Raw genomic sequence first — 24,190 nt, 5'->3', positions numbered from 1 at the left:
CTGTATGGCTATGCTGTGGTTCCTTTGCGTGCGTGGGGCCTCCATGTCCATTTTGCTTGGGGCCCCCAAATTCCTTCAAACGGCCCTGGTCATCAGTTGCTATAGATAGGCAAAGCTCCATGTCATCTCCATCACTGTGGTAGTTCACCCTATGTTGTGAGAAAATCTGCACTAACGAAAGCAAATAGATTGAAGATAACTGTGCTTTTTCCTTGTCATACAGCATATGCAATATCATGGATCTCTGAACTACAATCACAGCTAACAAAGAATTTCCTACTTGTTAAGAGTGACTGAAACCAATTTAAAATACTGCCAGAGAAGCTCACCCATTGACTAAGGCGATTTATTACAATACTGTGGTCTATGTTGTCAAATGCTATGCTCCGTTCTAGAAGTAAAAAGAACAGATATGTGGCCTCTGTCCACATTAACCCACAAGTCATTTACTACTTTAAGCAGTGCAGTTTCTACACTAGATTAAAAGAAGGATAGATACATGGAGCTGATAGCAAAATGCAGAGAAGCAGGGTGGAAGGCAGCTATCTATTCCATTGAAGTTGGTTGTGAAGGCTTCATCAGAATTTCCACCTAGTGTCTGATGAAGTCCCCTGAAGTTCACAGACTAAATTTAAGGAAGGCACTTAGTGAGTTGGCAGATTATGGTGGAAAAAGGGAGAATCTGGCTTTGGCTAAAACAGAAGGACAAGGTGTGGGGGAGTCAAGGGTCCTAGGGTTCGCTGTAGGGGGGTGTAGGGAGACATTCCTGTAACTGCTCCACCATCTTGAGGTGTCCTGGGAATAATGAAGCTAAATATCAATGAAGGGTGGCTTCCAGATGACAACCCTGCAACTGGCCCTTTGTGACAGTTGGAGGTGCTTCAGGCAGCAATGCCCAGCTGGTAGCTGATAGTTGTGCTTGTATTTTATTGTAACCATCAGGAGGAAATGGCAAAGAAGAACAGCCATACAAACATGACTGTTTCTCTTCACCTCATGCAGAATTTTTTAGCTACTGCCTACTCGTGACACTTACTTTGGCTTTATCTATGGATATGTCAAGCTTAATTATGCTTTTATTTGAACATCTCAGACCATAATCTTGATTTAAGTCATTCCCTTGGCTCTAATCATCTTGTTTTTGGATCTCGACTTTTCCTCTCAGATTGACATGCTTATTGATTTTTTAAAACTCACTCTTTAAAAATTTTGCACTTTTCGACTATGCTGAGTTCCATGACTGTCAGTTTAACTTGGGTGATTTGCTGTGTCATCGCTGCCTTTCCTTATCTGACTCACAGAACTGAATACATGTTAAAAAACAAAGTCATTGTGTCCTGGCACAAGGCCTTCTTTTCCACTCAATCTTAATCACTCTGCGTGATTGCACCATTCTGTTTTGAAAGATACTGCAAGCATCTTCATTAATGTTAACCAGTTCAGTTTTCTTTCTCCAATAAAGCAACCAGAATTTGACAACAGCTTATGTTTTAGCGTAGTGCTTCTGCTCCTGTTGAACATTGTTCTTGGTTACTATTGCTCTTATTTGCAATATTTACATTTATCCAAGGTGACTTGGAGGATCACGATAACCTACAACCGTATACAGATATTTTCTTCTTTGGAGCACAGTGACTTGCTCAGGGTCAGACATGGAGGCAGAGGCAGGAATTGAACAAGCAACCTTGGAGTTTAATGTTTAGTGCCTTAGGCTACTATATGACTGTTGTTAAAATAAAGCTTGTCATTACTAATTTCATGAAAATATATTTTAACCAGCATCTCTGAGGCTTAGTTCACATGTGTATTATATAATTCCTTTTCTCTGTCAATCTGCTCAGCACTATCTGGTCCTTACATTTCAGTATTAAACAACAGGTTGACTCTACGATGTGCTTCTAGATTTCCTTTAAAGTTCTGCCCCTGTGCTGCTCTTTGAAGCTAACAGCCTCTGCTTCCAGAGTCACTGCTTGAGCTCAGCTTCTTTTGTTAATGTCTTTGAGCTTCCCCACCGTGGTTACATCTGACATGTTGGCCTCTGTGAATCACATCTTCAAAAGATGTTGTTTTTTAAAGGAGTTGTCAACATTGACCTGTGAACTAAGGTGAAAGAAGACGACTCATGGAACACTACAGAGTCTCGTCAGCTCATTTAATTCTAGAAATTTGAATTTTAAGTGGTAATAAGTTCAGATATCATTGTGGCAGACAATACAAATAGCTGCATTCTCATTTCATTTAAAGCCAGAATGAATTTATAGTTATGAAAGACTGAATTGCCTGTTGAGTGTTTAAAGCCAGGTCATTCCATTAATTCAAGGCTGGAATAAGAAATTTATGTGTGACATTCCAAATTAGATTTTCTTGTGAGTATCTAGGTAGGAATTGGAAATGCTTGTTTGAGCAGACACCCCTTGAGATTTTTCCTATCAAGTCCTGGACAGAAGGTAAGTCTCAGAGATGATAACACCTCTAGAGAGTATAGTTCTGAGGTTGTGTGATGTGTTGTGTTCACGTGTACGTGACACTTAAATCCCTCTCAGCACGTTAACGATCACTTCTATGGCACAAAGCCTGTTCCAGAGGCAAACCAATGTGGTGCTCGTACCACGTTCAAATCACAGGACGAATCATGGAAGTTAACTTTGTGTTTGGTCCTCAATCCATGTCATTAGCAGTTCTTCCACATTTGATACAGACCCCTCTTGCATTTTTGTTGGCCTTGTAACTTTCAGTGAGGCCAATCCTTTAAAAGCTTGGAAAATGTTTCTTTGTTTTTGAGGATCGTTGTGATTGTCAAGTGCAACATGCCTAAATCATAAGCAATAGCATTTGCTGATTTTCCACATTCATGTTATTTAAAAACGTTGTTTTACTTCCAAATCAATACTTCTCCTAATCACTAGCACTGGTTATGCTGCATTTTGGAACCATGATGCACTTCATGGTAATATTTCTAGAAAATGAAACAGTAAATAATGCTACAACACTCAAGAGATGCACACAGTACACAAGATTGGGTGCTGCTGCCTACGAGAAATGTGTATGCAGCCGGACATCATCTAAACTGAGATTATTTTGTGCATATCTATGCATTGTTTTTTTTACTTTCATTCTGGTTTTGAACCTAGGATTCATTTTTATTGTCATTTGTTGATGTTTTTCTTCTATACCATTTTGATTTCCAGTTTTATTTATGGGTGCCACTATTTTGTGCAGCTTTGTTATTGGCAAAGTCTCTTATTGCTGTCCTGCAGCTACCCTAAGTTTCGGTGTATGACGTCAAACACACCAGTATTTAAGACAGCAAGACCCTCCATTCAATGTCCAAAGTAGTGTGTGTTATAAAAACAATTCTTTGCACGTGCTAGTTTTGCTTTTTGAGTTCAGGCTCAGATCAAAAATTAGAGTGTGGGGTTTCAGCCATTTTCTAATATCTGAACTGTCATTTTTCTAAAATAATACTTTTTCTTTGTAATCATTGTTACACACGTGAGCCTGGGAGTATCTCATGGATGTGGGTCCGGGTTCCCAACAGGAGAAGGAAAAGAGTGTTGCACCACCAATGATGCAGTTTCTGTTTCCTGTTGTGTGTAACAAGAAGCTCAGGGGGAAAAACTGCTGTTTCTTGCTGAAACATTGTGAGCTCTGCCCCTTCCACCTCATATTTAAAGACCTGAAAAACCAGAAATCAGTGCTTATTGGTCCTGTTTTGGATAAGGACAAAGCTCAGAGCCTGAAATGTAAAACTCTCAATGATCGTTGATAAAGAATTGACAATTTATCTTTTTATTTCTTCTTTTCTATAAAGGACATTAAACGGGGTGTACTCCTGTAGCCCCAACTCTTTCCCTCCTGTCTTAACCCCTTTTAAATTACTATTGATGTAAATTAACAATTTTTGACATACACACTAGTTTCTTTTGATTTACTGCCAGTAGCGACTAACCAATCTGAGTATGAGACATAATCATATTCAATCAAAGCACGCCGGTAATCACAATTGTTATCTGTAAATTTGGCTATTGAATTCTATAATTCAAGGATCATTCTTTTTAATGATTCTACTTACAGAATTAAAAACCTACTTGCAAAATAACATTTTTTTTAAGTAGCAGAAATCAACTACCTTTCACACATGTGCACTTGGGAGTCAACCAAAGGGACCAGGAAATGCCAATTCCATGCCAGGCCAGGGGGCGGTGGGGTGCACTAAATCTCTCTGTTTTCTCTCCGCAGACCAAACATGAGAGATCCTTCCTGTCCCGGCCCCAATGACTTTACTTCCTGTGAACCACCTATAAAAATCCCCCATCACCAAACTTAAACAGTTCTGTTTTGGACTCTAACCAGTACACATTGTATGCTACTTTAAAGCCCTTTGTAGCCAGGGAAACCATACTGGTGGCTGCCCCAAACTTTCATTGTGTTTCCGGCTGTTTCTTTCACACTCCCATATAATTCAGTATACAGTGGAACCTTGGGCCACGAACATCTCTGAACACGTCCAAATCGGGTTACAACCAAAAAGTCCGCCAAAGTTATGCATCTGTTCACAACCACACACTCAGGTGACGAACAAGCCAGTTTCCCTTCCGGTTCGTACACCCCGATGATTTCCGCACATGTTCAGTCTCTCCCTGTGCATTCCCTGTGCAGCGAGCGAGTGTGAGAGAGAGAGCACGAGAGAGTAAGAGAGCGCGAGAAGGCAGTTAAAGAAGGCAGTAAGGCCGAGAAGGCAGTTAAAGAATGAACCGGGCTTGTTTTTAAAGAGACTGCTTCGAGCATTGTTTTACTCTCATATTTAATGAAGACTTTTTTCTATTGGATTTTAACCTCCACTTCACTTCTGTTTTTATGGGATCATTTATTTATTGAAGGATTCTGAGAGCACTGCACTTTATTTAATTTGGAGTTTGTTTTTGATTGCTGTTTTGTTGATTTTAATAAAAACACTTGGCACTTTTTGCACCATCCGATTGCTCTATTGTAGTGCCTCACTGTCGTGCTCATCGGTAACATTACCCACGGTGACGGGTTTAAGGGCTCCCAGAAGCGAGATGAGAGCATGCAGCGAACCCGCATCTTCACAGACTTTACCTCAAAACTGTAATCTCCTCTCCACCCAGTTCCTCCTCACTTCCTTCATGCCAGAACTCGACTCGTGCAAGGTTAGTTTTCTTGGTTGTTTACGGTTAGTTTTTGTATAAATTACAGATTTTTCAAATGTTCATTTTTTTCTCTGTGCTAGAAACTCATTAAAAAAGTGTTTACAGAGAGCGGTTCGTAAGGCTATAGCGTGAACTCTTGTAATGTTAGTTTTCTCTGTTCAAGGTTTTCTCAGTGTTATTCAATGTTTTTACATTTAGTTTACTGTTACACTGTGCATTCTATGGTATAATTAACTATTTGTGTGCTTAAAAATCTTAAAAAATATATATTTACATACAGCTCGTACGGTCTGGAACGGATTAATTGTATTTACATACAGTCCTATGGGGGAAATTACTTCGGGTCACGACCAAATCGGGTTGCGACCAGAGTTTTGGAACGAATTACGGTCGTGACCTGAGGTTCCACTGTATGTGCCAGTGTTAGTACGTCCAGGATAAATGTCAAGACTCCATACATGATGGCTGCTACAAGCAGACAAGCAAACAGGAAACGTATCCCTACCCCAAGAAAATAGTACCAAAAATCTGTGCTAAAATTACTATTTCTTGTTTCCTTTCATTGTTCCAAAGATGTCTCCTAAATACAGAAGTCATTGTATCTTAAATTAAAACCTTGGCCACTTCAAACTGGACAGACTATTCAGTAAGTTTTAAGGCTTTAGTTTTAACATTTGGACCCCAGTACCCTACAGCCCTATTGTAAACTGCAAGAACACACAACCTCTTGTTTTTTTTTAATTTTCTAAACAAAATGCTTCACTTTAGAACAAAATTTCATGTGGCAAATTAATATATACCAAAACTGTGAATAAATAATTCCAACTTATGCACTGTACTGACCTCCAGATTTCAACTTTTTAACTAATACCGGAAATACTGTTTGTTGATTTGTGAGTCAACTTTGCTTTATATTGAGTACATATAGATTAGCTATGTTTTCAATAAAATTTCTGAGAAAAAAGTACTCACTACTTAATAATTATTTTAGCAGTGGAGTGCAACCTTTAGGCTAACCTAGTAACTATGCCCAAGGACAGGTGAACTGTGTTTGAGATAAGAAACACTCATATGAAAGGAGAAGTTAAAGTTTCCACACACATTCTGTGCTACTTCAGCTACATCCACACTACTGCATTTACATATCATTTACACAAGTATCTCTTCCTTACACAAAAGCAACCAAAAACACAAATGACATAAGCATTCTCCTACACTGGCCATGCGTGCATCAATGAAAAAAAATACTTAAAGGGACAGAAACGCTGCCAGCAATGAGATTTATCACAAAATTGTAGTAACAAGTAAATTATCTTTTCACATTAGATGCTGTGACACACGTGCGAGTAGGAGGGAGCTGTATGGACTAAGTGAAGGCAATCCAACGCCAGGCCAGGGGGTGGCAGGTTGTGCTACACCTTCTTCTGTCGTCTATGCAGACCAAAAACAGGATAACCTATCTGATTTGACCTTGAAGACGTCACTTCCGGCTCCGGCACCGAGAACCATATCACTTCCGGTTTAGGCATTTAAAGCTGCCATATTTTCAACCTTTCAACAGTTCAGTTATGGACTCCAACTGATGCACATCAGTGCTATTTCCAAAACCCATTTGCAGTCAGGGAAATTATATGGGTGGCTACCCCAAACCATTTTGAGTGTATCGAGTCTAATCATTTGACAATGCATACACTCATATAGGTAAGCAACACAACAAGCACCATGGAAAGCAACTCCTCAGTGTTGGCTATGCTGGAATATGGTTTTCTTCCATAATGAGTGACAAATCAGGGAAGCACAAAAAAATCAGAGCATAACTACAGCCTGCAATTTCAAAACTTCATGTTATCACCTGTCCACATTACAGCACTAAGCCGGCATTTTCAGAAGAATACAGCTCACCATTTGGATTTAAAAACGCTGGGGTAGTGTGGACAAACAGTGAAAATAGCGACTTATGTTTGAATTTTTAAATGAAAATGTAGCAGAGTGGATGTGGCCTCTGTCCCTAATTTTAAAGTTGCATTGCAAGGATAGACTAATGTCAAAGTTCAGAGTTGGCAGTGGGCGGGGTACATGTTATAATGGGCGTGTCTTGTGATAATTAGGAAAAGGGTGTGGCCTCCCAATGTGTCTTCCTTGTTTTAATTGCCGTTTACTTTTTGTCTGTGCAACATGTTCATTATTTTACCTAAAACTGTTTTTCAAGACTAAAATTAGTTTAAAAAAAGAAAAAAAAAAAACTACCACACCTTTTTTAATGCCAATTAACATAAAGGTGCTTTTGAAGGTAAGAAAAGAAGCAGTCCATTTTTCTTTTGCTAGGTGACATACACCAGAGAGCAAATGATAAAATGAGTGATGGGATGGGATGTGCAGCTCTTCAGAAGGGATTTTAAATGACTCTGGGCTGGTTGCAGTTTCCAGATTTCTGGTGTAGTATTGTACGTTAGGAATAGGCCTGGCTTATTATTAGATTATTTTACTAACGTCGGTGACTGTACCACCGCTTGATCGGCCCTACTCCCCAAGTCGACCCCGAGAGGAAGAACCAATAAGATGTTGCACTGCCTGCTTTCTTTCTTTCGTTTTTTTCATTTTACCGACCGGATGTTTCTACGTCGTTCTAAAGTCGCCTTTACTTCACGTCTCCGCTTTCGGTGCAGCAGAATTTGTCGAATTTTGAGGCAGACGTTTAGACGGAGATGTCGACCACCACAAGCCGCGCGCGCCCCCCTCTCACGCCCCCACCCATTGACTCTCGGCGTTTCTCTTCACATCTCCTCCCCCTTTGCCTTTTACTCTCTCATTCCCTCTCTGTGTTTCTGCACATCTCTTTCTTAACCAGTTGAACCTCCGACGCGTATGGATCTAACTGGTTCAAAACCGGCGTATCCCGAGGAGGACACGGCAGAGGCAGACGCCTGACAAAGGATGGGGTTCAGCCGTCTGCAGGTGAGTGTTTGTTCTTCCGAGATCACGTCCGGTTGAGCGGTGCGTCTGAAATGCCAGCAGCCTGTCTCGCCTGGTGGACGCGCCGTAGTTTCGCTTCGACCCCGACCACCCACTACATGTCAGCTTGTAAAGTGCGCACCCGGTGTTGCCATGAAGCCTCCTCGCGAGGTCGGCCAGCCATCGGCACAGATGACAACACATCGGCTGCGTTCAACAGCTCGCGATCCATAGCTGAGGGTCACAGTGCTGGGTAGTGAGGCAGCGGAGACGTGATGACGGTTTGGCCCTCCAATGACGGGGTCGGCGGGTTCATTTCTTGCGCTAGCTGGCGGTGACCACTGGTGATTGTTTACTTCGCTTGTCCTCAAGTGATGGACTTTGTTAAGTAGTGTTTGTGTTATATAGCGCCTCCCGAATGGCAATCTGCGCATCAGTTCACTTGGCAGTACAAAGGGGAAAAGGGGATTGAAGGAACCCAGTTGGAGAGACGGGGCGTTATAAAATAATAAAGAGTGCAAACAGGTGAACCTTACGGAATGAAACCGTGTAGGCTGTAAGCAGAATCATGGAAACACCAATCGCGCTGTCTTACATTGTCATTTATAAAAATGCCGCTTTCTCCGTCAATGCATGCATCATTACTTTGGTTTAGGAATATCTGTCAGGTACAAAGTAAGCATCCATCCATCCATCCATCACTGGCTTATCCAGTTCAGCGTCGTGCAAAAGAAGCTCTAGAAAAAGAACTTCTATAATTCTGTACATGTGAAGTATTGCAGCTGCTAAAATGTCATGTACCATAATGCATGAATTCTTATAACTTCGCTTGTTTTACCACACATTTTATAGTCATGCATCATTTTATGTACTAATGCAAGTATAAAGCCACATACAATATAGTGAGCTATGGATTGTGTTTTTATGTGCTCATGTTAATATATTACACTATTCCTTAATACTTAGTTATTGTTAATTTGTGATTCTGTTACATTATAATAATACATGTACAGTTTCTTATGCTGTTCCATTCTACTCAAAAAAACGTGCCAATCGTGTTGCCCAGATTTTCATAAAATCACTTAGAGACGAGACGGAGAGCCACGCTGTGTTATGTCATCGTTGATAAAAATATTATTTTCATCTTTAATACATACATCATTACTTTGATTTAGGAATACCTGTCAGGTACACAGAAAGAAGCCATACATCACTTATCCAGTTCAGCGTTGTGTAAGAGAAGCTTAGAAAATGTATGTTTTGAAGGCCCCTGAAGTGCTCCTTATGCACCACACTACTAGGTGACATATTTTAGGGGTCTCCAGTGTGAGAGCATGCAGACTGTGTTATGTTGGCTATACGTAAGGGTTGCTGGATAGGAACCAACTTGATCTAGGCAAGGACTTGCTTTTAAAATACCTCTTGACTAATTCATTTTTTATATGGTGCTTCAAATAAAAAAAAAATATATAAAATATACTGTGTATATATACTAGCTGTAATACCCATCTAAGATAGGCTGAAATGTAAGTAATCCACGCAGACCTCAGCATTAACGGTTTGCACTGCATCGTCTATTGAAATATATTTTGTAATGCATGTAGTAATAAAATGCATTGCATTGGTTGTTTCAACAGATGGCGCATTACAAACATTTGTAGTAATAAAATGCATTACTAAAAACAGTTGTGATGTGCCATCTGTTGGAATGAAAAATGCAACGCATGTCTCTGTTATGTGCTGTCTGGTATGGAACTTGTAAAAGCAGTGTTAATGTTTGTGATGCACAATTATTGCTAAAATACACCACCAAAGACGTTAAAAGATCTTCTTATAATGAAGACTAGTTATAAATGATGACGGTATGTATAAGAAGGAATTTACACAGATAGTGGTAATAAAGTAATATTTTGAAGCAGATGGCAAAATAATAACACAAGAACAATATATTCAGCAGATGTAAGTGTTCCTTTCCACTCTAATTAGTGTATCCCAATTTTTGTCATTTTTTTTTTACTGTCCGCTGTTGTTCACTTGTTTACTTTCTCCTTTCATCCTTTACATCAAACAACTTAGTGTTTTGAAATTCATTCCTTGGTGAATTGTTTTGTATGGGACTGAAGAAGTGGGCTTCTAGCCCTTCAAATCTGGTGCCCCCCCCCCAACTTCCACTGAAATTATGAGTGAATGAAATACTTTACATATTAATAACTCTTTTAGCTGTAGCTCTTAATTATTTTTTTTATTTTGTCAGTTTTTCATTACTTTTTCATTTTTTATTTTTAATATTATTTTTATTTATAGTTATATATATATTATATATATATATATATATATTGTATGTGTTATGTATTTGTATTAAGTCATCAATTGATTCAGTTGTATTAAATCCTACACTCTTCTGCCTGTCTTCATATTTATGTATATAAGTGTATGTTCATTGCTTTTTTTGGTATTTTCTATATTATTGTTTTTCTTTATTTATCAATTTTTCTCTTTCACTATATTTACATTTGTTTGGAATTTTGATTATTGTACCTTTATCTTTGCACATTTCTTTGAATACACAGTATTCTTGTGTTGTGACTTTGCCATCTGCTTCAATATCGTTGTTAGTCCCTGCTTCTACTCATTGTCATCATTTAGAATATTTGTGATGCACCATCTGTTGGAATGACAAATGCAATGCATTTTATTACTACAAATGTTTGTGGTTTGCCATCTGTCAGAATGACAAAGACATAGCAACCGGACAGACACACACGGATACATAGACACTTATCATTTTATTAAGGTTCATTGTTATATTCATGCTTTAAGTGGGGTTAGAAATGGATGAATGAGTGCTGATTTTGGTATTAATGATGTCAGGTAGCATTGTAATAATTCACAGTCTCCAAGGAATGCCATTTACATTGTCAATGTACATTGATTACTAACAACTGGTTTGGTTGGTGGGCAACTGCGTGGTGCATTGATTACTGATAGTGTCCAACAAATCCGTAGTTTCCATTCCCATCTTGGTCACAGTCTGTGTAGCGTTTGCACATTCTCCCCATGCTCATGTGGCTTCATACAATAAAATACAATTTATTTTTGTATAGCCCAAAACCACACAAGAAGTGCTGCAATGGGCCTTATCAGACCCTGCCTTTTGAAAGCCCCCCAGCCTTAAATCTCTAAGAAGACAAAGAAAAACTCCCAAGTTTATTTTGGAAGAATACTTGGGAAAGGCAGTTTAAAGAGAGACCCCTTTCCAGATAGGTTGGACGTGCATTGGGGGTCAAAAAAGGGGGTCAATACAATACACAGAACAGAAAACAAGTAATCCTCAACACAATATAACAGTGCAATAGTAATATTACAAATACACAGCAAAATTCAACAGCAGATGACATCACATAATAGGATTCAGATTTGTTCAGAGTCCTGAATACCTCAGCCATCAAGGTGCCTCCCCTATTGGCCATTTCAGAGCCGAGTCAGTGCTGGGCCAGCCAATGCAATGAAAGGACACTTCTACCCAACGGTTCCTGCAATCCTCCATCAGAGATGACTTTACCTTAGGCAGGCAAACAAGTTGGCAGTAGGGCAGTGGGACCATGTGCCATATTTAAGTACCAAGAAGAGAAACAGAATAGGTGAGGGTTAGTAACAAATTACTATCAAAAACTATCATATTACTTATGTTTTAGTGCTAATGACTAACATTAGAACACTCTAAACAAGAACAGGCCAGCTTATTCCAAGTGTCTATCGTTGTTTGTGTAAAGAAAAACTTCCTAATGTTTGTCCGAAATTTACTCTTAACAAGTTTCCAACTGTGTTACATGTGTTCTTGATGAGCTCATTTTAAAATACAAGTCTCGATCCACTGTACTAATTCCCTTCATAATTTTAAACATTTCAATCATGTCACCTCTTAAATCTTCTTTTGCTTAAACTGTAAAGGCTCAGCTCTTTTATTCTATCATCACAATTCATCCCCTATAGCCCTGGAATCAGCCTAGTCACTCTTCTCTGCACTTTTCTAGTGCTGCTATGTCCTTTTTGTAGACTGGAGACCAAAACTGCACACAGCACTCCAGATTAGGCCTCACCAGTACATTATAAAGGTTGAGCATAACCTCCCTGAACTTGTACTCCACACACTGTGCTATTATAACCCATCATTCTGTTAGCCTTCTTAATGGCTTCTGAACACTGACTGGAAGTCAATAGCTTAGAGTCCACTATGACTCCTAAATCCTTCTCATAAGGCATACTCTTGATTTTCCGACCGCCCATTGTGCATTCAAAACAGACAACAGAGATGCAGTAGGCACAGTTAATCAGCAGCTTTAGTCCGGGTATGCTAAACTGAAGTAGCGAGTCTTCAGCCGGGATTTGAAAGCTGAGACGTAAGGAGCACATCTTATAGTAGCAGGCAGAAAGTTTAGGGGCCCTGTAACTAAAAGCACAACCTCCCACTGTTATTTTATTAATCTTTGGGATCATAAGCAGATCAGCATCTTGAGATCTTAATGTGTGGTCTGGTTTGTAAGTCATGATAAGTTCAGATAAGTAAGGCGGACCTTGGCCATTTAAGGCTTTATATGTTAAAAGGAGGATTTTGAAAAATGCCCTAAACTTAACCGGGAGCCAGTGTAAGGATTTAAGAATTGAAGTTATGTGTTCATATTTTCTTGTTCTTGTAATAATTCTTGCAGCAGGATTTTGGATTAACTGGAAGCTGTATAGAGAACAGTTTGAACAGCCAGTGAACACCGCATTGCAGTCAATCCTACTAGAAATAAATGCATGAATTAATTTCTCAGTATATCCTGCATATTTAGAGAACACCTTAATTTCTCAACATTTTTAAGATGGAAGAAACATGTTTTGGACAGCTTTGTAATGTATGCTTTAAATGACATGCTAGAGTCAAAGATAATGTCTAGATTGTGGCTGATTCAGTAAAATTAATGGTGAATCCGTCTGAATTAAATGATGACAAAATATTATTGTGATCAGCGTTATTCTGTCCAATAATTAACATCTCTCTTTTATCTGTGTTCAAAGACAAGCAGTTCTCATCCATCAATTCCTTTAATTCACTAATACAACTAATTAAAGGCAACATCAGAGTAACTTCATCTGGTGTAAAAGAAAAGTATAACTAGGTGTTTTATCTTGGTAGAGTAATATATATATATTGCTCTACTTTCCCCTGTTGTATTATTAATATGTAGCCTTAGAATACCTAATCTCACAGACTTACCACTGTATATAACTTATCCCCACCTTCCCTTCTATATCTATAACCTCAGGCAATTAGATGTAGTAAAAAACAAGCAGGAGTTAAGTTACAAATAATAATGTATTACTGATAATATTCATAAATAATAACAGAATGCAAAGTACATTTGAATATTGGCAACCATACAACCTGATTAAATGATGATGTGTAATTCAGGTGGCACACAGACTTGTAGTTACTTAATGTCTCTAGTTAAGGCATCATTGGTGCTCAGCTTTCAGCCGCATGTCTGTTCAAAATGGCTGAAGCTGTGCTCTTCATTGTGTTGTCTTCATCATCACAGGTTAGCAAGAGAGATGCTTCTTCATCAGAGAATGAAGGTGGTTGAGCAAGCAAATTTACAGGTTTTCTGTCCAACACCTCCAGCCAATCCAGACAGCCATATCTCAGACCAATGGGAGAAATAGTACAATTTAACACCTGCAACCCCCCCAAGACCATATGTTAAGCTAACCTGGCTTTGTGTGGGGGATGAGACAAAGACTTTAGCAAAGAAGTACTCATCAAACTGGTTTAAGACACATCCCCCCCAAATCCTGTCATAAAATTACAAAGAGACAGTCGTAAAAGTAGCACTAAATTACATTGGTTTGCCTAAATTATAAATAAAGACATACAAAACATTTATCAAGTTATATGCAAAATCCCACATCACAATACTAGCTGTCATCTGCATATGAGTGAAAATTAACATTATGTTTTCTAATGATAGATCCCAGTGGAAGCATGTAAAGTGAAAACAGTAAAGGTCCCAGTATTGAGCCCACCAGGAGACCATATCTCACTTCTGTGTGTAATGACAGAGTACTGTCAGAACATTTCTGTACATACTAGAATCGATTTGATAAATGCAATCTAAAGCAGACAAGGACAGTGCCTGTAATCCCAAAGTCATTTTCCAGCCTGTGCAGTAAAATAGAATGGTCAGTGGTGTCAAACACTGCGCTTAAGTCTAACAACATAATTACAGTGGAGTTGTCTTCATCAGAGGATATCAGAATGTCTTTCACAACGCACGTTAGTGCCGTTTCTGTACTATAACCAGTGTGGAAGCCAGACTGGAATTTCTCAAATAAATTGTGATGCATAAGTTGTGACTGAAGCTGATTGGTGACTGCTTTTTGAAGTATTTTAGAGAGAAACAGTCAATTTGACATGGGTCTTTAATTATTAAATATATGTTGGTCTAGGTCTGACTTTTTAAGTAATGGTTTGATGAATGACACTTTTGGTGCATCAGGTACTGTGCCATGCGATAATGAACTATTAATAATGTTAAGAATAGGTGCTGCCAGAACATCCATTGCACTTTCTACTAGTTTTGTTGGGACTGGCTCAAGGGAACAAGTAATAGATTTCATTTTAGAAATTAAAGTCAAGACTTCCTGCTCTGTCACAGGATTAAAATTTCTAAAGTGTTGAATGCAATGTGAGACAGGGTCTGCCAGGCTAGTATGCTGTTTTCACTGGGATCTTATATTTTCAATTTTCTCATTAAAGAAGTACATAGAGTCTGTGCTGCTAATGTCTGTTCGTATTTTCTGAATTCCCATTTGTTAAATTAGCCACTGTTCTAAACAGTACCCAAGGATTTTTATTATTGCTGTTATTGTAGAATACTATTCTGAGTGAGCTTTAAAGAGAGCTTTTTTATATTTTTAACACTCTCTGTCCATGCAATTTGAAAGACATGCAGCCTTGTTGTTCTCCATCTGTGCTCCAGTTTTCGACACTCTAATTTAAGAGCTTGAGTGTTCTCATTAAACCAGAGAGAGTTTCTGTGTGTTTTTATCACTTTTGTTTTAAGGGGAGCCACTGCATCCAGAGCACCTATCAAGGTCATATTACAGTTCACCCAAAGACTTGGGTTTCCTCTAACACTTCACCCATAAACATTTTAGACTGTGCTGGCCCAGTGTGTGTGTATAAATGGATGTGCATGCAATGAAGGTTTGGTTCCAGCCAGTCACTAAATGCTTCCTATGTGGGCTCAAATGCCTTGGAACTCTGTAATGTGGAAAAAAAGTGGGCTCAGAAAATGGATGGATGGATGGTTCATTGGGGCACGGTATTTATCTTTTGGGAAACTAAAACATTTAGTCTATGAAACAGAGGCTGAGTGGATATTCAGTTTAGCAGCATTGTCGACAGTTTTTGGTAAATATTTTCAACCTTATTAGGGACTTTGTCATTCTGACTTGAAAGCAAACTACACCTGGTCTTTAAATGAACTAAATCCTTCTGTACCACCTGAGATCTCAACTATATTATTTCTAAATACATTTTAAATGTATTTGGCTAATGCTGTTATCCAAAGCAATATCAAACCAACAAATTTGAGGTTTACAGTCCAATACCTAAGCTGCTAGACTGCACTGCCTACCTAATATTTAGGTAGAAAAAAATTATTTTCAATTCATAAATCCAAAGTCTTCCTCAAGTCATTGATAACACTGATTGAAGTGGATCTAAATATTCTGAATGAATCTCCTAGTCCTCAGACATATCATTAAACAGGGCCTCCTGAGGAGCCATCACAGTGTACTCTGACAGTTTTATTCTGTGACTAGACAGCATGTTGGCTGTAGAAAAATTTAGTTCATGGCTCCGTAAATAAGGTCCTCCTTATAAATAATTAGGATGTGCCTGTAAGCGTGTGAACCCATTATGCCTTTTCTTCCATTGCCCACAGCACAAAGAATAAATTGCAAAGCTTTTATGCAATATTTGAAAGTGGCATTCATTTCTAAAATGGGTTCTGTAATTAAAGATTGAAAGTAAAAAAAAAATATATGGAGGCTTCTGTAACAGGGGATGCCAGTCAACAATGTTGAATTAAGCTTATTGCTCTCAGCTTTGATTTCCATAAACAACACACATTTTGCCAGCCTTTTCTGATAAGAATTCTTATTTTGGTTTGAAAGAGAAACCCTGCCGCCTTGTCTTTTCACTGTGGTCCCCTTTCCAGCTTCTGTGCCATTATCTTGTTCAATAGTAGTGTACCTGTTATTGGGTGTAGAATCTCCTTTTTATTGAAATTTTTCCTAACACATTTTTTGTGAAGTTTATTTATTCTTATAACAATTCTGAGCATTGAATGCCTGTGTTGGGATGTGACAAGTCTTTCAGAGGAGACTGCAGGAACTACTGAGATTTAAATATCCTGGATCAAAAATAAGGCAGAAAGGAAATCATTGAATGAAACTCTGAAAAGAAACAAACTGTCAATTGAACACCTTTGCTCAGATTATATGGAAGTACTGATAAATATGCTGTGGATGTGCCTTAGTAACTACCTAACTAAACTTACTTCATGGGATGACACCAGACCTTCCTGCATGCCTCATCATACAGATTACATGTCTCACCTTCCAGGTTATCAAGTGCACACTTGCAGCAGATCTTCTGATCTTCAGAACTTCTTGATGCTGAGAATGTTTGGGTTAGGCCAGTACATGGATAAGAAACCATCTAGGAGTAAGCTGGTGGAAGAGGTGCTGCTGAGGCTGTAATGGCCAACCCCTTACCCGGCCGGCAGCCACACTACCAGGACCCGTGGCCTGGAATAATTACTGAGGAAACTTCAGTCTACCAAGCCGTAACTCTGACAAATAACATTTTCCCCCTATCAATGGTTAACCACAAGCAGCACTATATTCAAATGTAAATCAGGTGCAGTAATATAATGGATGCAGCAAAATGACAAACACAGTATTATAAATCCCAGACACAATATATATATTGTGAAAAGGCGCTGGAATCCATGCAGCACTCCCTGGCGGCCACCCCAACTCCCAACCGGTCTGTTGAGGACTCCATCTCCCATGGAGCCCTGTGGGAGGTTGAAGGATCACCGCTGGTCAGGAAGGCTGCCACCAAGCGTCCCGGGGGAGGTATTGAGTTGCCCATGGTTGCTCCCCTGGAACATATGCAGCAGGGGCATCAAGGCCGGGCATGGAACCCGGCCACCTGCCACAATATATATCCCTCCACCACACCAGCAATGTGAAAAGCAATGTATATACAATAATAAATCCTCCCTTGTCCCTGCACATGAATAACAAACACACAACACAAATGATAACGATTGATAACTGAGATGATAATCAACTTGAAACGAGTCCGGGTAAATAACTGTCCAAATTACTGATAACTATCCCAAAAGGTTTGTGTTTCATTCTCCCGAATGAAATACTGGAACAAGCTCACCGTGATTCCTCGGCGATGGTGGAAAATAATGTCAAACCCCGGGGTTTCTGGAGATGAATCAGTTGTAATAATCTGGCAGAGTGAGAAACAAACTGGAAAACTGTTGTGATTTGGATGAAAGCAGAAATTAATGATTAGTAGGTGTTAGTAGAATCTCCTTCTTTCTCCTCTCTCCTTCTTCTTTCCCTCCTTTCTGTTTAAATAATAATGAGCCGGATGTAATGGAAAACTCCGGTTCTGACGTTTCCAGGGGTCACTGCCTCCCCGCAACAGCCTTCCCTGTTTCTTCTTACGAGGACGACATTTAAACAAACACATACTAGTTTAAACGGGGTGATGTGACAGAGTGCAAACACAATAAACAACAACACTTATGTGGCCCTGCTACAAGGCCATCACAGGTGTTTACCCCTTGATCTGTATGTGCATTCCAATGCCTCAGTGTAGTGATGGGGGCATTGAGCTGTAAACATTGGCAATGTCCTTCAGGGGAGACATAAAACTGAGGTCCTGTATCTCTGTAGTCATAAAAGATCACTGGGCATCATTCACTAAGAGTAGGGTGTACTCCAATGTCATGATTAAATTGCCCACCACATCCTGGTCATTTCGTTCCCCAAATCATCCCCTGTCCCCAACTGGCTAGCTAAAATGCTTTGAGTAGGTTAGAGAAAAGCACTATATAAATGTAATTCATTATTATTATAAAGGTGACAGATTTACAACCCTCAAATGCTGTAGACTCTCAGATTTTAAGACTTGCAAACAGCTTTTATCCTCCATTTGTAAAGCTCCTGTCCTTTGTGCCAGCTATGAATTATTAATTCTGTCTTCATCAAATGTGTTATAAAATTTTGAATTGTGGACTCCCACTCCCATTATCCCTCAACTTGCAGCCCATGATTTTGTTGAATGTGTTTCTAAGCCTTTTGTTTATTGCCGATCAGTGTTCTATTCTGCGGTGATTGCCTGTCATTTTTTGTGTACACCATTGTGACTGATGAGTTGCTCCACTGCAATATAAGAGACAAAAAGCTTTTCATTGTGTTGACACAAAATTTGAAAATAAATAACTGCTAATATAAGATTTTCCGTTTACAAAATGTAGATTGTAATTTTAAGGCAGGCACAAAAGAGAGGCTAGGAAATTTATGGCTATATGTTCCTTTAGTCAGCAGAGATTTATTATTGGTGACGCTGACTTGACTTGGCCTTTGCAACCTACATGCTTCTTCCGTCTGCGTTGATGTGCCTTTTGGTTAGTAGAAGTTAACTCCCTAACTTATAGTAATCGAGCAAATCCTGATAGGCTTTTTTTCTTCCATCCCCAAAAGAAATATTGCCAAATGAGATCTCATGAATGATTTTCATAGCTGGATTTTTTAATACTTTACAAAAGAGTAAAAAATAAATTTCCAAATCAGAAATCGCCATATCCGTACAGGAGAGTCACATAAATGATTTGTGAAATAGTCTGTTTTTAACGTTGTCTCAATGATTAATTAAAGGAATACGAGATCCGCCACTCCACTGTATTCACTGGTCAAGAGTCCTTTCTTTAATTTAAAAGCACAGTATTATGTGAATGCATTTCCTCCTTTATGATGGTTGCTGATTTTTCTATGAGTAGGGTATGTATGAGTGGGAGTTAAATGCAAACCTTAAATATTTCTTTCATTATTTATTGCAACAAATATGTCATACAACTGTATCATTTTTCTAAGTAATCTCCACTTTACTTACAAAGTTCATGGATTCCTCTGGGTAAGTGTATTTTGGTTGCATGCACCTCCTGCTGCATCTTTTCATCTGACTTGAAAGACTTTTTGTCCATTGTGTCTTTGATAGGTCCACAGATGTGGTAATCTGGTGAGTATAGTGGTTTTGGAAGATATTCAATGTGCAGGTCCTCAATGGTTGGAACCATTGTATGGGCAATATGGGACAGAGAATTTTCATGTTGCACTAAGACACCTCTATTCTGAAATCCAAAAATCCTTCTTTTGCTGATTTGTTTCCTTAGGTTTCACCCCCCGCTTCACACCTCAAAAAACAGATGACCGAACATTGCTCTTCTTTGGGCTTCTATCTTTATACAACTTCTGTATTTCCACCTGCCGAACACTCCTAATGTCATTGCTAACGATGTTGCCAACTTACATGACAATGTTATGGTGTTCATGATTTCTATCGTAATTTTAATGTTTTCATTTGACTCTCATATTTAACAAAATGTTGACAAAAATGAATGTGTTTTATATGTTGTGAGACAACAACTGGATAACCAAAATTATGATAAAAAAATTTCATGTTATTTATGTATTTTTTCCATTGACATTTTTCACATTGTTCACCATTGGTTTGTATTATAAGGTGTTTGTTTTTTGTGTACCTGTTCTTCATAAAATATAAGACTAAATATTATTTTTGGTTATCACTAGAAAACACAAAGTAACAGCAAAAAAGTCATGTTTAAGTGAAGTATTCCTTTAAAACAAAGTTTCAATTTTTTTAATCTCATATTATCAGGTTAAAAGAGATATATCAAAGGTTTATAAAATTGAAATTTTGAGTAGTTTCCACTTGGCAAATATAAAATGAATTCCCTAAATCATGCCTGTTCAAATCAGTGGCGATGTATCACATGAATGACATACACAATTGAATTTTTAATACTTTGAGGAGGTGATTATGAAATTTATTTTTCAATACAATATGCAAAACAGTTATCAACAAAATAGAATTTTTTGTGCTGTATGGGGGTGGCACGGTGGCGCAGTGGTAGCACTGCTGCCTTGCAGTAAGGAGACCCGGGTTCGCTTCCTGGGTCCTCCCTGCGTGGAGTTTGCATGTTCTCCCCATATCTGCGTGGGTTTCCTCTGGGTACTCCGGTTTCTTCTCACAGTCCAAAGACATGGAGGTTAGGTGCATTGGCAATTCTAAATTGTCCTTGGTGTGTGTGTGTGTGCCCTGCAGTGGGCTGGCGCCCTGCCCAGGGTTTGTTTCTCGCCTTACGCCCCATGTTGGCTGGGATTGGCTCCAGCAGACCCCTGTGACCCTGTAATTAGAATATAGCGGGTTGGATGAGTATATAAAACAGCCCCCAAGTAGGATACTGCCAACTAAAGAATGGGTTATCTCTGTGATTTACAAAATTGACATTTTGATACTTTCTGAATGAAACAAAATATTAGGGATTTGGAACAAATGGATGTCATAAATGATTTGCAGAATGGAACTATTTAATGTTGCCTGATTGAACATTTAAAATAAATTTGTAGTGGTGGATGCTAAGATTTACACCGTCATTTATTTTATTATGGGGACCCCAGGAACACACCCAACTTTGACTCAGCACGCACTCACTCACACACAGAGACCTTGATAAAGAGGTTCAATTAATCAGTAATAAAGATAATAAAGTATATATTAAACAAAAAGGCAGAAACAATTGTTAAACAAACAACATGTACGCAAAAGCCCTAACCAATTCCCCGATGGTGGTAATTTTTACAAACACTGAACAAATGAAACTGAGTGAACGAAACACTAGACAGTACACAGTAAATGATTAACTTGATAAAGTCTAAACACAATTCAGTATAGTAGGTACAGATGACGATGGTGTTTGAAATGAAGAACACCTGTGAACACCCTTTGAATGAAACAAAGTTTTGTCCTACCAGGTTCCAGCTGTTGCATGAAGATTTGGCGTGATGGAGAGCGCTCCCTGTACGAAGAAGTATCCAACCAGGACAAGCAAGCACAGGATAAGCACATAAATCCAGATGGAGTCTGTAATCCACGATGGTTTTAGTTGTAATTTTAATAGTGTGTGATGCGTAGAAGCAAACACAGATGATTGTGATTCCCTTGGGGTCTTTTTGGCTCCTTTTTAAAGAAACCACTTAATTATCCTTTCTTCCCAGCAACCCCTGCGCCCTCCGAAGCCGCCCAATGGTGTAATACATACCGGCGCTACAAGGAGTTTTTAAGTACATTTTAAGTAACGCTGCTATACATTTGCCAAAGCAGAACTGAGAGGCGAGGTAATTAAGTTGCAGAATGGAATTTTTGTATACTTTGTAGAAGAGAATACACAACGAATTTCCAAATGTGGTATCATAACTGATGGAACTGCACATCAGTGACTCACAAGATGGATGATGTTTGATGCTGTATGGGAGAGAATTAAAAATTTGATGTTACTTTGTGATCAATCTAAACTAGCAATGTTTTCTTTTTGGAGGAAATGATGCATTCCTGAATGGGATATTGCCAAATAAAGGGTGGGTTTTTAAAACAAATTTACAAATGGAGTATCAGCAGATTTTCAAATCAGATGTTACCAAATCAGAACAAATGGGTCACATCTGTGATTTACATTTAAATGGTGAAATTATAATATGAATTTTGAAAAGGAATATTGTCGAAGCAGAGCAAATGGGTCTCACATAATTTACTGAATGAATCTGTTTAACCCTGTCTGAGTGAGTATAAGAATGAAGATTACAAAATGGGTGTCATCAAATAGAAGCAGATGGGTTGCATGAATGATTTAAGGAAAATATTTAGCAGGCAAGAATAAAAGACCAATCAAAAGCCAAAACCAGCATTTCTTTTGGTGCAGTGACAAAGTAAAGATGAATTTGCAAAAGCAAACAAAATTTTCTAGTTCTGTTTGTTTTCTCTACCTTCAGGTTCTAGAGTGGAAAATCAGACAGATTAAAGGATGCCTTTCAGCGCCACTCCAAAGCATCATGGAAGATTAAGCTACCAAGATGTAAAACTTCATTCAGGATTTGAAGAGAAAAGATCAACATACCTGCTGCCACCCTATTTGTTGACATGAAGGACTGACGCGGTTGGCATCATTAAACAGTATGTCGGTTTGTAACAGCAGTATGTTGGAGATTTGCATAGCCCATCCGTCAAACACATCCAGGCTTTCAGCAGTTGGATTTATAATGATGCCCATCACATTAAGGATATTTGTCGCAGTAATCATGATATTTATGATTGCTGTTGGTTTCTTAGGCAATTCCATTGTCTGCCTCATTGTTTACCAGAAGCCAGCGATGCGATCTGCCATTAATTTACTCTTGGCTACGCTGGCCTTCTCGGACATTATGCTTTCAGTTTTGTGTATGCCTTTCACAGCTGTTACCATCATCACAGTCGACTGGCATTTTGGATTTTATTTCTGTAGGATATCAGCTATGCTCTATTGGTTTTTTGTTCTGGAAGGAGTTTCCATACTTCTGATCATCAGTGTGGATCGCTTTCTAATTATCGTTCAAAGACAAGACAAGCTCAACCCACAACGTGCCAAAATTATGATCACTGCTTCCTGGCTCATCTCCTTTTGTATGTCTTTTCCATCTGTGGTAGGTTGGACTGTGGTGGAAGTTCCAGCCCGGGCACCCCAGTGTGTTTTGGGATATACCGAGTCACTTGCTCATCGTGCTTATGCCGTATTACTTGTGGTTGTTGTTTTCTTTATCCCATTCACTGTCATGTTGTATTCATATCTTTGTATCCTTAACACGGTACGCCACAATGCAGTTAGAATTCACAACCATGCTGACAGCTTATGCCTGAACCAAGTCAATAAGCTCGGTCTCATGGGCCTGCAGCGACCCCATCAGATGAATGTAGACGTAAGCTTCAAGACCAGAGCCTTCACCACCATTCTGATCCTCTTCATTGGATTCTCCGTGTGTTGGCTGCCACACACAGTTGTGAGTTTGCTCTCTGTCTTCAGTCACAGCTTTTACTATAGCTCCTCTTTCTATATTGTTAGTACTTGTGTGCTCTGGCTGAGTTACCTGAAGACTGTCTTCAACCCCATTATATATTGCTGGAGAATTAAAAAATTTAGACAGGCCTGCCTGGAATTCATGCCCAAAACTTTCAAGATCCTACCCATAGTGCCTGGGAGAGCCAGAAGAAGAGTACGCCCAAGTACGATATACGTTTGTAATGAGCACCAGTCTGCTGTGTAATGTATATTGGGATAGGCACAATAAAAGAAGCAAAGAAAAAAACGAGTAAACTGGATGTGAACATGTAACTCAAGATTTTAAAATGAATATGTTCATTTTTTAATTTTGAAATGAATGAATGTACCATTTTGTAAATATTTTCTGTTGTCAATTCTCATTTTTGAGCATGAGTAAAACAAACAATATTGCTTTTCTATTTCCAGCTAAAATTGTGTGAAATTCTTCACACTTCAACCCTGGTCCACGCCCTGCTGTGTGATGTTTCATGTTCTCTCCCTGCATTAGTGAAGTTTCCAGTTCTCTTTGATTAGCCATCTTTAAATCGCATGTTCATGAGTTGCAGCTGGTTTCTTCTTTTTATCCAAATGCTGCTAGGATAGATTACGATGTGCTTGAAAAATGGGTTCAGAAAATGTATGCAAATATGGATGGATTCATATTCTCTCTGAAAATAACTTATTCAGTTGGTTAGTGTGGGCATAAATGGGTCGTGTGATGGATTGATGTCTTGTCTTGGCTTCACGCCATTTCGAGAGAAAATAAGTAATCAGTAA

General features: G+C 38.8%; 1 protein-coding gene across 3 annotated transcripts; it reads left to right on the top strand.

Annotated features, from left to right (window-relative positions):
- Positions 1–7,320: 7,320 nt before the first annotated feature.
- Positions 7,321–23,879, top strand: gpr45 (G protein-coupled receptor 45). Of its 3 annotated transcripts, none has more exons than XM_039743881.1 (2): positions 7,321–7,461; positions 22,332–23,879. In XM_039743881.1, the coding sequence occupies exon 2, from the start codon at positions 22,515–22,517 to the stop codon at positions 23,634–23,636; it is 1,122 nt and encodes a 373-aa protein (XP_039599815.1). In that variant the 5' UTR covers positions 7,321–7,461; positions 22,332–22,514; the 3' UTR covers positions 23,637–23,879. The 3 variants fall into 3 exon arrangements, 2 of the variants coding, with proteins under 2 accessions (XP_039599815.1, XP_039599814.1); XR_005632546.1 differs by lacking the exons at positions 7,321–7,461; positions 22,332–23,879 and adding exons at positions 7,547–8,126; positions 21,318–22,323; XM_039743880.1 differs by lacking the exon at positions 7,321–7,461 and adding an exon at positions 7,681–8,126.
- The last annotated feature ends 311 nt before the right edge of the window (positions 23,880–24,190 follow it).

Source organism: Polypterus senegalus, chromosome 2 (assembly GCF_016835505.1).
Source record: "Polypterus senegalus isolate Bchr_013 chromosome 2, ASM1683550v1, whole genome shotgun sequence".
NCBI classification, from domain to species: domain Eukaryota; kingdom Metazoa; phylum Chordata; class Cladistia; order Polypteriformes; family Polypteridae; genus Polypterus; species Polypterus senegalus.
This window is presented reverse-complemented; position numbering and strand designations above follow the sequence as displayed.